The sequence below is a fragment of the Aptenodytes forsteri genome, unplaced genomic scaffold (assembly GCF_000699145.1).
Source record: "Aptenodytes forsteri isolate BGI_AS27 unplaced genomic scaffold, ASM69914v1 Scaffold321, whole genome shotgun sequence".
NCBI lineage: Eukaryota > Metazoa > Chordata > Aves > Sphenisciformes > Spheniscidae > Aptenodytes > Aptenodytes forsteri.
In genome coordinates, this window is record NW_008795030.1 from 2,061,236 (window position 1) to 2,077,090 (window position 15,855).

The window sequence follows — 15,855 nt, forward strand, 5'->3', positions numbered from 1 at the left end:
GAGGCCGGCCTGCTCCCTTCTGCTTTACCTTTCTCCCTGCCTTGCCTTCCGCGCCCTTCTCCATTTTCCTCTCTCTCCTCGCGATGCTGCTCTATTTCCCTCCTCTCCACGAGGATCGGTTTCAAAACAGCGTCCAGAAAGAACAAAGCTGGGCCGGAAGAAAGTGAAACTCTCGCAGCCGCGTTTGAGTTTGTCCAGCGGGAGATCAAGGCGGGATTTGCATGCCCGCTTGAGGGGTAGCCGCCTGTGCCCCTTAGCAGTGCTTAGCAGCCGCTGGAGTTTTGACTGCTCTTTTGAAATACAGCGATTGTTACTAGAAGGGAGAAAACGACGCGTTTGCTGTGGGTGTCCCCAAAATTCTTGGCGTAGTTGGTTCCGTTAGTATGGTAATTGATGCCAGTTCGGGTGGAATGTTACTGCGTTAATTGTGATGTGCCGTGTCCTCTTATGACACTCACTATAGAGCGTGGGGGGGAAAACAATGCTTTTTCTCCGTAATAGTTGTATTGTAGCAAAATTCCGTAAGGACTAAATATGTGCAGCAACTTAGTGAAATATCTTTTCATAGCGAATTGAAATAATTAAAAAGTGTGTATTGCACAGGTTCTTATTTATTGGTTGGATGTTTTTAGTAAACTGCTAGCTTTCTCCATTTCTGTTTTGCCGTTTATCGTGTCCCTTTTGTGTTTATCAGCTGCAAAACATTTGTAGAGCATATGTGAGTTAGAGCACTCTTATGTTGTTAATTATTGTAGAGTTTGTATGGAAGTCCCTGTAAGGTCTAGTTGTATAAAGTGCAAGCATGAGTTTTCAAACTTGCTGCCTGGGCAGCTTGCACCAAGCTGTTCAGCAAATAACAGTACCATGGGCACGATGGAATGAATTAGGAACCTTACTGTGGTTAAAAGTGTAAATAGCTTCAAATTAATTTTTTTTTTCTTTCCTCTTTCTGGTAGTTTATTTTACTGTAAGAACAGTCAGGGAGGACTGTTACTTCCAAACTTTTTAAAATAACGTGGGTCCTATTGAGGCTTTCACCATAAGCTTGCGATTAGATGGTACGTTCTTCTTAGAGGTGGTTTCATTGTGAGATCTTGATGTTGGTTGTCGTAGTTGCCTTCTGCCGTCATTGACTATATGCACTGCAGATTCTTTCCCAACTGATGAGAAAGAGAAATGAATAGTAGTAACTCTTTCATACCACATAAATAGGGTATTACATCAGTCTTTCTCATACAGGTTATTGTCTTCAAATGACATAAAAATAGATGTAAAGAAGCTGATGTGATTCAGAAACCTCTCTGTTGAGGAGATGGTAGTTGTTCCAAGTGTAGTTACAGATCTGTTCAACAGTTTTGTGCTCAGCTCTCTTAAAGCCACCTCTTTGGAAAAGCTATCCTAAGGGCATGAATGGTTGCTCACTCAAGTTTTGTTCTATTTGATGTGGTTGTAAGTATTGATTATTCTATGGAAATGAGTTTGTGTGACTGGTTTATTCTTGTGCTCTTTCTTTGGATCTTACGGTTGATGTCTGCATGTTGCAAAAGCATTATCAAGAGTTACATGAGGTACTTGAATGACAATAATTCTTAGATCCTCCTTTTCACTTTCTGCCCACCTTTGCTAGTGCATCCTGCATTGAATTGACTAATACGTGTCACTTCTCAGTTTACACTTCTGTTGTAGAGTTACGCTTTCAAAATGCCAGGGTATATCTTTCCTGAGTCCTGAGTGTTTCAGAAAAGCCTAGTGTGTTGCTTAACAATGAACTGCTCAAACACTTTTTTTCCCCAAAAAATGTTTTGCTACATGCATCCTCTACCAACTGCTTCTAAAAAGATGGGTGGCCATATTGATTGTAGATTTTTTTTTTTTTTTTATTTGGTGGATGTTTTGTAACACCTTAGATAGTGAAAAAACATATAAGATATTTGTGATGTTCTAGGTCTGAAGACTTGCGTCGTGAATTTGGTCGTTATGGGCCTATAGTTGATGTATACGTTCCACTTGACTTCTACACTCGTCGTCCCAGAGGATTTGCTTATGTTCAATATCCTTTCTTCAGATGGCTGATTAGTGAGGGGTGTTGAAGTTTGAAATTCAAGTTTATGTAAGAGGTAACAAATCTAAATGAAAAAGCAGTTTACTTTTGTGTTGTATCTAATAAGTGTCTTACTTATATTGTGGTGTTTCATTATTTTTGAAGATTAACTTCTCTCAATTGTTCTTTGCCTTTTTGCAAAACTTAAGTCCAGTAATATAAAAGCTTGCTTATGTCACTGAAATTAATACTATATGATTTAAATGAAAATTTATTACTGACTCAAAATTGTCTAGCACGTTTTTATTATCACTGGTATGTAAGTAAACTTGTGCTTAGCAAACTGTGGCTGGTATTCATTGTTAATTTAACAAATGGAAACTGGAATCACTTGATCAAAATCAGATTGTATAAAAAATGAGGTGAACTTCTTTCTTTAATATTGTCCCCTAATTTACTGTCCTCTGTTGTTGCCTCAGAATGTAAAGCTGTACAGTAATGGCGACCCCAAAGAGAAAGCATGAAAGAACCTTTAGAGTAGAGTTCAACAATTAAGGCAAGTAGACAAGCCAAAGACCTCTTAAGGATCAGGCTTGAAGAGAAGGGAGAGTTTGGGAAAAGAAAAAATAAAGAAAAGCTGGAAGAAGGACAAGCCATAATGGGAGACAAAGCTTCGCTTTATCTACAAAAGGGGGAAAAGGTTGTTTTTCAAAGTAAAAGATAAAGCCATCTGTCATTTTTGGCCAAGCATCTCATGACAAGTCCTTCTGACAAGCACTTAAAGAGTTAAAGGTCAAGATGAAGTTGAATGGTGGCCAAGATTAAAGGAGTCATACCTGATGTATCCTACAGAATAACAGTTTTTCTTCTGTTTGTCATGTAAGCAGTAATTTGATGAATGATTCTGGTTTAGTCCATTGACAAAACCTGTAATATTTCTCTCGTGAGTGCTGTTGTAACTGTGGTCTTGAATGAAAGTGCATTCGTTCTTGGTTTATCAAGATATATACCTACAACATGATAGTTTAGTTTTTGCATAGATGATGCTGATGATGAACTGAGTTGCTGCAAGGAGAAAGGCAATTCGTTCTTTCAGGTCACATAGCTGGAAGAAGGTGTGTGATTTACAGTAGTGGTCAATCTTGGGGATTAAAATTAGTAATGTCTGTGTTACTGAACATCTGACCTGACTGATAGCATAGGGGTTTTAGTGTATGCTTTTATCTCAGACTGTTGAAGGTCTGTATACATGTCCATGGCATTACATAATTTAAACTTAAAGTCAGTTGGTGAAAAAAAGGAAAGCTTTATCCCAATTCTAAAATTAATAGACACTTGTTGATTTTTACTGTTGGTATGCCTAACATAATTTAAGAACTAGGGTTTAATTTTAGTACAGTCAATGTAGTGGAGAGAACTGAATGACCATTAACAAATGTATTTTGAAAAGGATACCCGTTTTTTTTCCTTGCATAAGTACAAGTGGGAGAAGAAAAAAGTTAGAGTATCGCATAGCAACTGCTTGCTGATGGATAAGTTCATGGTCATATGAGATTTTAATTTTGTTATAGGAGTTCTCAGATAGCTGGTGGTTAATTAAAGAAAAATAAATTTACTAGTGTGTACTGTAGCATTACCAAAAGAACTTAAAAAAAAACCAAAACAAACAACAAAACCCTGTAAAAATAACTGATTAATTTTTTTTATTTTAAATACCAAATCTGTAAACTACTCAAATTCCCAAGTACCTTAACACTCACCACATTTGAAGATGTCCGTGATGCAGAAGATGCTCTCCATAATTTGGATCGAAAGTGGATTTGTGGTCGGCAAATAGAAATCCAGTTTGCACAGGGGGATCGGAAGAGTAAGTGCCTTTCGTGTATTTTATGAGACTATGATTTTAGCCTTAATGTTTAGTGCCAGACAACATTACATGTGTTAGTAATTGTTGTGATATGTTCTTACTTGTATATAAATAGTATGTGGATGTTTTGCTTTTTATCCAGTAACTATTAATGACTCATTTTAATTAAAAACAGATAACTAAGTGTAACGGTCACTTACCAGAATCCTATTCTTGCTGCTAGCTGAAAATTCTTAAGAGCTTTCTGTGCAGCTCTATCAAGCTTTCTTTGCAGAAACACACTGTTGAAAATTCTCCCTGTCAAAATGAGTAGCCCAGTTTTAATGTACTGCAATGTTTATATTGTGTTGAAGCGTGTTAGTGATTCTGTGTTGACGTTTCCCAGTGCAGTCCAGTTTCCAGGATTGAGGTAATGTCTTCCTTTTCATTTTGCTTCAGGATAGAAGTAACGTTCAAGGTATCGCAATTCAACATGGAACAGAAGTCTTATTTTCTGAACAGATAATTGTAAAGAGAACTTACCTCTTTTCCATCTGTTATTTATATACATATTCTTAATATATAGATAGATACGGATATTATATAAAAATAAAACATGCTGTTGGTAAACCTAATGCATGCTTGTTGATCTGAAACAGGACTATAATACTCATGTGCAGCTTGGGAATAAAAGTACGTTGAAGATCTTTCAGTTAAAGCTATCAAAGAAACAACCTAACTGTCCAGGTTTCCCCAAATGTGCACACTTAATTTTTATTGAAGTCAATGAAAATTATATGCTCTGAAGGACGAACTTCTGTCCTGTGTATAAACATTGGGATTTCTTCTAAGTTTCTGAACAAAAATTAACTAAATCTACCTTAGTGTTGTAAACAGCAGCATTTAAAACATAAAAATTGTAGCTGTTCAGTACAGATAGTGTTCATTACAGCATGATACATTTAAAATACTTTGAGCGTGGTCTTTGGGTTTGAATGAGAATGGGATTTAATACGAAGGAGAGATAGCTATGCTGCTTAGAGAAAATACAACAGAAGACTAGTAAGTTCATTCTTAATTATTTTAATAACTAAGCTACAGAGTGAATGTGCATTGTTGTACTGGCAGGGGGATACTTCTAGAATCAAACTTCTCTTTGTGTGGCTTCCATTGCTGCTTCTGTATAAGCTGTCCTTTAATCATTAAAGAAGACTGTGGATCAGGTGTAATGCGTGGTGCTGTGTAGTCAAGAAAATAGATGTTTAATTAATTCCCTGTTAGCTTTCACTTTTTGGGTAGATTCAGGAATGTTAGAATGTTTCAGTCACGGGTTTGGCCTGTTGTACCAGTTTCCAGGTGGCCTGAAATCACCTTAGCCAGTTCTGTGTTCTGGTTTTATGGTGCATTAGTCCTTTCTTACTGTTTTTTGGGGTGGTTTGTTTTTTTTTTTTTTTTCCTAGATTTATAATGCCCACAAGGCTGCATTAACTTTTGTCCAGTGGTTAAAGCAGCAAAAAGCAAACAGCATACAGCAATCTTTCATGTGTCCTTTTCATAAACATGTCTGCTAGAATCATTAATTAGGCTTTCTGCTAAATACCGAATATATGGATTAGTAGTGTCACTAAAGGGAAAGTAGGGCATCTTTTTTACCTTACAATGTTAAATACTGCTATTTTTTACAGCACCAAATCAAATGAAAGCCAAGGAAGGGAGAAACCTATACAGTTCTTCTCGTTACGATGACTATGACAGATATAGGCGATCTAGAAGTCGGAGTTACGAAAGGAGACGGTCTAGAAGTCGTTCTTTTGATTACAGCTATAGAAGATCGTATAGTCCCAGAAAGTAAGTGTAGTGTGTGTTTGGCTTCAACTGCACAGCAGTCTGTTGGAGGAGAAACACCGCATTGACTGTTTAATTGTTAAAATTTTGAATAATCTTTTTCTATAGTCACTTTGTAATTACTTGTGGGAGTTACGTATCTTGCATGCTACCTCAAATCAGAAATATTGAATGAAATGATTCTGTACTTCACTGAAGAATGACTAAAAGCAAATGCACAGCTTGAAAAATAATTTATTAAGCATTTGTATACATACGTAGGTATTTGTCACTGTTTACTTTTTCTGATGTACCTTTTTAGCAGTAGACCTACTGGAAGACCTCGTCGTAGCAGAAGCCATTCGGACAATGATAGGTAAAATACTTTTTACACCCTTTAAATTGAAAACTAGATCACTGTATTCCTTTAACTATAGGTTTAAAAAAAAAGTTTCTCCTGCAAAAAACGGTAAACAATTTTTAATGTACTAGATGTCTAAGAATAGCGTTTTTACATTCAAATCTCCTCTCTCCCCTTTATTCTGATAGGTTCAAACACCGCAATCGATCTTTTTCAAGATCTAAGTCCAATTCAAGATCACGATCCAAGTCACAGCCCAAGAAAGAAATGAAGGCTAAATCACGGTCTAGGTCTGCATCTCACACCAAATCTAGAGGCACCTCTAAAACAGATTCTAAAACACACTATAAGTCCAGCTCAAGATATGAAAAGGAGTCGAGAAAAAAAGAACCAGCTAGATCCAAATCACAGTCAAGATCACATTCTAGATCTAGGTCAAAATCCAGATCAAGGTCATGGACTAGTCCCAAGTCCAGTGGCCACTAACAGTGTATCCATGTTGGTTTTAGGCATGTAAGATTCATTTACACACAGTTCAGTTTACTTAAATTATCAGGAATATGATGTTGCAGCAGTGCTAAAAAATATTTTCTTTGTCAGTTTTCCCTGTAGCCGACAATGGTTAAAATTAAAACAGTGTTGAGAAGCCACTGAGAGAGAGCGAGAAAAAGAGAGAGAGAGAGAGAGAGAATGTCCACTTGGTTAAATGTCATGGGCAGCTACTGATTTGGTTGTGGTGTCTCTATGTATATTTTTGTAAAGATTTGCATTTTTAATGCTTAGATATTGGTGATGACTTGATTGATCGTAACTTGCAATATTGTCCTATTGAAAATGTCATACCCGTAGAGAAATTGGTACCAGTTTGTGCTGAACAGTTAAACCAACTGTTTAACTTGTTCTTTAATGCTAAACTTTGTGATAAAACAGAAAACTGGACAGCTGTAGTGCAACACTGACTGCTGTGAAATGCAGACTGGCAATTTTATGTTTCCATTGTTCAAAGGCAGGTTTCTGTGCTCTCCATGCCCACTGACACAAGTAGGTTGGTAAATGGAGCTCTATGGAGAGATATTTTTGAGATTTCTCTTTAACCCTGCCATCCGGAGAGATGGTACTAACATTGCATGTACTACATGGGGAGAGAGTTGGTCTTGGAAGCTCGTTCAGAGATTGTGCAGTGTCGTGACTTGTCAGGATAGAGGCTTCACTGCTTTTGACCTGGCTGCTAGTACTAAATGTGTGAGGAAAAAAACACCTTGAAATGGAAAATTAAATTCAGATTTCAGCAAATGGCAGAGCAACAAAATACTAGGTTGTATGTACATTTTATGCAGTTTTTGTATCTATTCTAAATTTTAGTGAGCAGTTAACCATAAAATTGCTTAGTTTTCCTGCTGTTAGATACAAGTAGATTGTTTCGAGTTGTGTGTGTACAGTATATAAGAACTAAACTTTTATGCCAATGACTCCTGTGGTTAGTTGGTGTATTCATAGGTATAAAACTGTAGCCATCTCTCTTCCTGAGTAACAAAGGCTTGCTTTTACACGTCAAAAAGTATTTGGTCAAGCAAGTCAGAATCACTTCTTCCTCAGAATGGATAGTGGTTTGGTTACAAGATTTCATTTTACTTAAGAACAAATGTTTGAAGTTGGATATGAACAAGAGCTGCATCTCTAGCTATTTAGTTTATCACTAATACAGTATATTTAGTCAATTGAATGTGAAAAATAACAAAACCAGTGTGTAATCTTACCAGTATTTCTCTAGAAGGCAAGATACTTTGTTATGAAAATGGCTTTTGGCGTTGTTTTTTTCTATTCACCTTCAAAAGCCAGCATCAATCACCTAGTGTTCCTTGCTGTCTTATGTAGTAGCATATAAAGACATTGATTTCAAAAAGTTCCTTTTTAGAGAAATGTTTTAGGTTTGGGTTTTAGTGTTTTCAGCAGGGCCTTTGAAGAAATGCAGATGGCTTTTAAATATTGGCAGTGGAACGTGCTTAGGGGGTTGATTCTAGAGTCTTTGTACATTTGATAGTATTTCTAACTTTTTCTTTACTGTTTGCAGTTAATGTTCATGTTCTGCTATGCAATCATTTATATGCACGTTCCTTTAATTTTGTAGACTTTCCTGGATGTATAGTTTAAAAACAGCAAAAAGTCTATTTAAAACTGTAGCAGTAGCGTGCAGCTCTAGCAGAGGAAAGTTGTGGGATTAAACTTTGTATTTCCTTTCTTATAGAGGCTTCTAAAAAGGTATTTTTATATGTTCTTTTTAACAAATATTGTGTACTACCTTTAAAACATCAATGTTTTGATCAAAATAACTAAAGACCCAGCTTATTTTCTGCTTGCTGTAAATTTAGCAAACATGCTGTAATAAAAAAATGAAGGAAATACTGATCCACTGGAATTATTGTAGCTTTAGAATTTGACTCCAGAGCATGGTTAGGACTAGAGCTATGCATCCCTTATGGAGTAAAATCCTTACTATGGTATTTCAGTAAAGTCAGGAATTTACATTTAATGTCTGAATAAATACCATTTCACATTTTTAAAGGGGTACTAGACAAAATAAGAATGATAAGCATATGTTTTAGTCTAATATATTGAGATTTCTTTTCCATTAACTTTCATTATTGCTGGATGGACTTCCTGATGGTTATAATTCAGATATTATTAGCCAGGTTATGAAGTACTTAAAATCAGCAATTGAAGACTCATATAGAACCAAATTTCTAGTATCACCTTATCGATTTATATTTGCCGTATGAAAAATTGCGCCAGCAGTGGTTCTCTAGAAGGTGGTAAAACTTTGCTGATGACGTTTAAAATTCGAGCCGCCTCCTGGCGCTTGTGGTATTTACAACTGGTTCTTCTTATGCCACTGAATGAAAACAACTCTGAAAAGCACTTAATTGCTCTGATAAACCCACTCTGACACTGTGTAAGTTGAGCTGTGATTATCTTGTAGCTGTCCATAAAAATGGCTTGTAACAGCAGAAAACCCCACCCTTTTTCAGCGTTCTGAAATGAATATAGTCTTCAAGACTAAAATCCTACTTAAAAGTGGTCCACCTGACTGTGTTGTGGGAAAGTGGGGTTATGTTTTTGTCAGCAGCCTGCGAGGGGTTGCTGTAGTTGATGTTCACGTTAGTCCAGCCAGAATTACAGCTGGATCGGTGGGGAGGAGGGAGGAGAACATCTTTGTGTCCAGGCTGAGGTTCTAATGTGAGACTGCAGAGTAACAGTAACTATACCTTAACTATTTTGTCAGCATGTCCTTATATTGTGTGCCTCAACATTTATGTATAGCACAGTTTAAATTTTTTTTTTGTTTTGAAAATCCAATTCATTGCAAGTATAATGTAGTATCTGACAGTTCTGATGGTTCTTTCTTTCTCTCCCAGAGGTAGGACTAAACTTTGACTTGACTTGTGTATATGAACAAGCCAGAAAAGCCGAACACAAACCCACGATGTTTCAAGAGTGCATGAATAAAGATGTTGTCCTAGTTCTTGCTCCCATGGAAAAATTGTGAAGAAGCTGTTCTGTGGGCCTTTCAGTTGGGGACGAGTTAGCAGGATGTGGCCAAAAGGGCAGGGAATGTTTACGCATTCATGCAAGTCAAGCCACAGCCCATCTAGATAACATCTCCCTTCCTTGATGCAGGTATCCTAGTCCTGCTCTTAAAAAAGCAGTAGCCTGTCTTGTGCAAGCTACCCGCAGGTTATGCACAGCTGGAATGCAAGAACATACGCAGGCTACAAAAGATCATGTATAGGCATCTTTCTTTTGGAGTCTCAAGAACGGTGGGAATTATGTTTTTCTGTGGTAAACTAGATTTTGTCATTCCTGCAAAATTTGTAGAATTGAAGTAGTATGTAAAAATTCTGCTGAAAGTAATGGCTGTGCTCCAAAATATCTGCAGCGTATCGATTTATCTCAGCAGTAATAGAAGGCTCTATTGGAACTTCTTTTTCACCAAAAGTCCATGCACCCAACTGATAATTAAAAATCTTAAATTTAGTGGATAAGTAGCTGGGTGTTTAAATTAGGGACTATAATAGACTGGTCTCTGAAAGCTAAATGTTATCCTTTCTATGTCTTTTAAAGATGTTTAAATGTACAGTATAATGGCTTTATTCAAAGTGGAAATTTTCAATTTAAATGTTATTTTGAGCTCTCTTCTTGGAAAGAGCTTTTTTTTTTTTCCTTACTGTTTAGTCTGGGGTAACAGCTTGAAATATGTTCAGAGAAGGGCAATTGGATTGATATACAGTGCAGCACTGCTACTTGATTTTTTGGCAGGGATGTTGCAGATTAACATTTTGAAGTATAAAGGGATAAATTTACACATTTTTAGGACATAATCACCCATTAATAATTGCTGGTTTTCTCCATTTATCTTGTAACTTGCTTAAAAAGTCTGTAGTCCATTGCTATAATATTTGTCTAAAGATGCTCTTACTGATGAGACTATTATAGGAAGGGAAGACTATGTACCCTGTAGTGTGTTTGATCAAAAGATGCTAATGTTTTATTCATACACATCCTTTCTTCTTGAGTTTTGTGTTCCATCTGTGCAAATAACCCTGTGAATTGGGAATAAAATGTACAAGTTTTGACTATAACTTGAGAGCACCTTCTGACTTAATTAATACAGCCGTAGCCTGTTGGAGATTGATCACCAAGCACTGAATGCCTGAGAAGCTCCCTCTAGCCCAGAGCACTGAGCCAGCGACCCATCGTCAGAGCTAGCAGAGAGCGTGATCACAACCGTACTCAGCTAAGCTTAAGCTGCATCTACTCAGCCTAACTGTCTAGCTTTCCTGGGCAGAGCCTGACGGCCCTTCAGCAGGCTGTTTCGTCTTTGCGAGTAACTATTAGTGTTAGTTTTCAAGCCCTGCGTTCACAAGTCACTGGCGAGGCATGAAGGAGAGGGCTGTGGTTGAAGAAACCTCCTTCATTGTGAAGCGACATCCAGCTTGTTCTGACACTCGGCCCAAAGGGGCAGGCAGAACGTGTGCCTGGGGTTTGCCTGGGGTTCTCAGGCTGCCGATTCGTACCAGATAAAGATAATCCTCGAGAGTTTCTTGCCAGTTAAGGATGTGAAAGGGGGCATTTAAATACATTAATCAGTATTCTGAAGTGTCGGAGCTTAGAACTCCTAGACTGCCAAAAATGATGCAATCCCAGTTTTCCATTACCATCTTAAAATAAATAGATGCTTTTAGGGGGTGAAAAGTTTAGTTTATTTAAATTTTTGTTGTTTCCAATTTGTACATGTACCATTCACAATTGACAATTTGAAGTATACACAATTGTAACTGGGATACAGCTCATTCACTGGTGAAGGTCCAGGTCACAAAGATGTAAGTTTAAAGACCGCCAATTCCATCTTATTTAGAGCAATAGATTTGTAAACATTCAACCAGCTGCCAATGCATTTTTGAATGTACAGAAAGACATCTCTAAGAACACGTCATGATCTGCAAAACTCCCTTTCAAGTTAAAGCACTTTTTTAGTAATTACTGTATTTTTAAATACCCTTGCAGCATTGTTATCACAGTTCAGTTTCTATTACAGGATCAACTGAATTGTGACAGCACTGAAGGCTGCACACTGGCAGCCGCCCTTGTCCCCATTCTGAAGTCAATGTGTATTAGCAAATATTGGGACAAAGTAATGCTGTAGGATTGATTTGTTTTAGGAACAGAAACACTGTTATACTTCTTCAATTTCGCCAAGCACCCAAACTCAGCCATTTGAATTTCTTGTGAAACATCCAATTTGATTTTGAACACCTTAGTGTTTTTTCATCATTTAATACACACCTCTCCTATACATTCAGAGCATGAGTATCTTAACCTTGAGCAGCTTTTTTTTTTTAGTTTTTTTATTTTATTAAAAAATTCTAGATAAGCCTCTTTTGCACTGAGTTTACTTTAAAAATGAGCTCACAACCAAATAAAATGTGCATATTCACTGTATGTTAAGTGCAAGGGCACAGCCACAAATGTCTCTTTTTTTTTTTTTAAACAAAATATCTTTTTTTAAATCAGGCCATGTATTCAACATGGTCATCTTACATTCAGCAGTTTTGTACTAAAAATACTTCTGTGCAGGAAAGCCCAGCGTAAATTTACATATGCTACAAAGTTTTACACTTATTTACATGGCTCTGTCTTCCCTATGAAAACATTTTAATACCTGCCACAAGCTACTGTAACTTAAAGCAATTATTACAGGGTAACCAATTTAAGACCACTCTAAGTAACTACACCTTTTTCACAATTTTAAAAGCTGATACAAAAATGCATTTTAGAACTCATCAGTGCAATCGGGACACAAAGGATTTTTTTAGAGGTTTTTGGCAGTCATCTGGCAATGCAGCATCACTAGTTGGCACAGTCTGACTTGCTGAGATTCCAGTGAAGTATTGCTAGAGCTGGAGAGACAATTACAGATTTGCCTGATGTGTTCCTCCTTCAAGAACATGCACCGATATGTTTCCTAGATCTCAATTTTAGTCACAGGCTTGAAATGCTTCTCCACCAATTCAAGAGTGCCATATAAAGCTCACAGGTATAAACAAGAATAATCTGTGTTTTACCTAGTGCCTAGGTGGAGGTCTCCTCTGCTCAGCAAATCCGCTCTGCAGAGTTTTTATTTAACTAGCAAATTTTACGCAAGTTTGAAAAGCAGCAAAGTACGTGACTAAAGCTTTCAGTGCATTTTTTTTCCAGTAAATGCTGCATTAAGTTAAGCAAAAGCTGGTTTTCTAACACCATACCAAAAAGTAGTCACAATTCCAATTTTGGGAGACAGTCCCATTTACTTTTACAATACATACAATAAATGGTGACTGTTCAGGATTTGATTAGATTGATTATAGAGAAAAATACCTATTGCACAGTGAAGTGAACACAGCACACAACTTTTGAGGTAAAAAATGGGGGAATGTAAGCTTCCACCCCCTTCTCTTCCAAGTGACTAACTACACACAGCAAGAACATCTAGTTCTGTACACCTGTGCATCTGGAGTTAGGAATAACAATTCTCAAATTTGAAACCCTGTAAATTCAAATAACTTTAAAAAATATGAAAAGTTACATCTCAAGCCTGGACTTTAAGTAATGTTTTAAGCTGAAATGTCATTATTTCTTTATCAGAAGGTTTAAAAGAAACAGGTACCCAGTGGCTTAGTGGCTTGGGAAGAATACTTGGTGAGGGTTGCTCACTGAATTTTGCTCCAGCATAGTTCTGATTGGTTTGAGGTGTGAAAAACAGGTTGCGATTTGATAAAGTAGGACTCCAATTTTGATTACTGGGGAAATGAACATTGTTCTTCCCCCCTTTTTGCATGGCCTGCCATGCACCAGATGATGAGTTGCATCCATGTCCTCTTTCTTTCTTCATATAGGTCTTCATCTGTGAATTCTGGTCTTTATTCTTCTGCCTGTTTTTAAGTTGTTGATGGTTCTTGGTGATATTTCTAGATTGGGGAACTGGAATGTTGAATCTTTCTCCACCACCCATCTTCAACTTAAATGTCACCTGTAAAAACGGGAAAAAGTCAGTGGAGTTTGCATTACTACTTATTTTTTTTTTCAAACAGAAAACATGGCAGAGAATTTTTAGGTTCTAAGCAAGGGGACTGAAATCCATCTACCCAAAACTTCTATCAGTTGAAAGCAGTGGTTTTTCTCCTTTACTGGACGCCACTTCAATAATACCCAAGAACTTAGCTGACACACTCATGAGAACTGAATTATAATGCAGCATATCTTCCAAGTGGGAGATTACTGACTCTACAATGGCTTAACAGTTCTGCTGCTGATGGCTGACCAGCACATCATATACCAATCCATCCTTCAGGAACTGTACCCCAGTCCCCTTATCAACAGTCACAACTTTGTCTACCTAGTTGTGAAAACGCTGGTCCTCCAGGCAGCCCAATTACTAAATACATCACTTCTTTTCTCCTCAGCAAAAGGTGTTACTGGAAGAATGTGAAAGACATGTTGCTTGCAAAATACAGTGCCAAATTTAAGGTATTAGTATTTAATCCTGAAGACATTTAAACCAAGCTTGTTACACCTAAAGATTAGGCAAAGTTTGCACTGATAAAGCCACTCCCCCAGTCTTTCTGGTAAGTCCAAGAATTACTCTGATAAACCCAAAGTGATCTGAAAACAACCTCAAATGGAAAGCAGACATTTGTAACTGAACTTCCAAAGCACATAGCCAGATACTACCACACAGTACTCGGCACCTTCATGCTGACTCCTACAATATACTATTCCTCTCCCACACCCATTTACCTTTCACTTGTCTTCTCAGATTCCACACTCTCCAACTCTTGCCCCCTTTCTTGCTTCCAAGCCTGAAAGAGTAGGTGCTGCCTTTTGCTGGACTCCTTCCTTTGGCTAGGAATAGAAGTTTTCATGGGCTGATCTGCTGTATTCAGCCAGGTAGCCGAGCCCAACATCGGATTCTCGGCACAGAAGCTCCAAGGGAGAAGTCCCACTGCATAAACGAGAATGAAGTTTGAATTCAGCTTAAGGAAACAATTGTTTCCCTTTCTAATTTGGAAAAAAGAAAAAGCTGAAATAATTCAGAGAATTCATAAAGTCAGTTGTGTCTCTTATTTGTTAAAAATGACAATATACTTCAAACTTGAAAAAAAGACACAGCAGTGTTTATCTTACTCTTTGAAACTTCACCACCATACTTAGCATTTCACAAAGAACAGCATTTTTATTAAGATATATATAGAGAGAGCATGATAAGTATTTCAATAGGCAAGCAAGAACCTTACCCTTTTTTTTTTTTTAATGGGGGGAAAAAAGTCAAATACAATGGAAAATACTTTGGGATGAACTCTTAAGGAACTAGCGCTTCAATGCATCACTCTTGAGCACAAAGAAACCCTTCCTGAAAGCTATCCCTTGAGAACTCACCCGCCTAACTGTGGGACCAGAACAGGAAAGCACCGCCCAGAATCACTGTGCGGAGAAACTGACCCCGACCCCAAGTGCCCCAACACTTCCCATGAAACCAATCGCAGCCCCAAACCCTCCTCCAGCCATTACAACAGGGCTCCACTTCTAATCTATCAGCTGGTTTTTTTCCACCTTCCTTAGCAAAGTAATTCCTTATTAACTCTTAAAATAATTTCCTGTGTAGCCCACGGCTCGCTCACTCCTGAAATCTTTTTAAAGACTTTAATCTTAAGGCACTCCAATCCGTCCACCTCCCCCCTAATCGATGTGTCACTCTTCAAGAGTCATCAGCACCCCTAGTCCATCTCTTCCCAAAAGCTCCAGGAAGAGCCGCCCATCTTCACTTCCAGCTTTCGCCTTCTTGTGACTAAAACCAAAGGCCGAGGTAACGTCATTAGCACAAACCAAGCTGCTGTTTGCTCCCAGCGGAGCGGCCCTCACAGGCTCGGCGCTTGCCAGAGCTCTGTCTGTTCGTCTCCGAACTTTCTCCCTTCTCATCTTGCCTACGCCCTCCGGTCCCTCGTCCCCCGCCTAACCCCACGGGGAGCCCGGAACCCCCGTCCCCATTTCTCCAACAATGGAGCAGCCCAGCGAGCACAACATGGCGGCGACAGCGCCCGGCCCTTCCCGCACCGCTCCTCCCTTACCGACTTCTGTCCGTCTCGTTCGCCCACAAGCACAGACACACGCACACGGGTCTTTAGGAACCGACCCCGCTGCTCCTCCGCCGTCACTTTCCGACACCCCCCCCCCCCCCCCCCCCCCCCCCCC

General features: G+C 38.3%; 2 protein-coding genes across 2 annotated transcripts; one reads left to right on the plus strand and one right to left on the minus strand.

Moving 5' to 3' along the window:
- The first annotated feature begins 1,527 nt into the window (after positions 1–1,527).
- SRSF10 (serine and arginine rich splicing factor 10) lies at positions 1,528–8,476 on the plus strand. The gene is made up of 6 exons (XM_009276297.1): positions 1,528–1,568; positions 1,946–2,050; positions 3,805–3,908; positions 5,573–5,735; positions 6,034–6,087; positions 6,261–8,476. The coding sequence occupies exons 1-6, from the start codon at positions 1,528–1,530 to the stop codon at positions 6,556–6,558; spliced, it is 765 nt and encodes a 254-aa protein (XP_009274572.1). The 3' UTR covers positions 6,559–8,476.
- Positions 8,477–11,306: 2,830 nt separating this feature from the next.
- Positions 11,307–15,838, minus strand: PNRC2 (proline rich nuclear receptor coactivator 2). Its single transcript, XM_009276239.2, has 3 exons — positions 15,732–15,838; positions 14,404–14,608; positions 11,307–13,636 (listed from the first exon to the last, which is right to left on the minus strand). Exon 3 carries the CDS (start codon positions 13,616–13,618, stop codon positions 13,196–13,198), a length of 423 nt encoding a protein of 140 aa, XP_009274514.1. The 5' UTR covers positions 13,619–13,636; positions 14,404–14,608; positions 15,732–15,838; the 3' UTR covers positions 11,307–13,195.
- Between the last annotated feature and the right edge of the window lie 17 nt (positions 15,839–15,855).

Excerpts from the sequence above, each read along its gene's own strand:
- SRSF10 (XM_009276297.1), top strand. The coding sequence starts at position 1,528 with ATGTCTGCATGTTGCAAAAGCATTATCAAGAGTTACATGAG. Across the intron at positions 1,569-1,945 it reads ATTATCAAGAGTTACATGAG|GTCTGAAGACTTGCGTCGTG; the intron begins GTACTTGAATGA and ends GTGATGTTCTAG. Across the intron at positions 2,051-3,804 it reads AGAGGATTTGCTTATGTTCA|ATTTGAAGATGTCCGTGATG; the intron begins ATATCCTTTCTT and ends AACACTCACCAC.
- PNRC2 (XM_009276239.2), bottom strand. The coding sequence starts at position 13,618 with ATGGGTGGTGGAGAAAGATTCAACATTCCAGTTCCCCAATCTAGAAAT.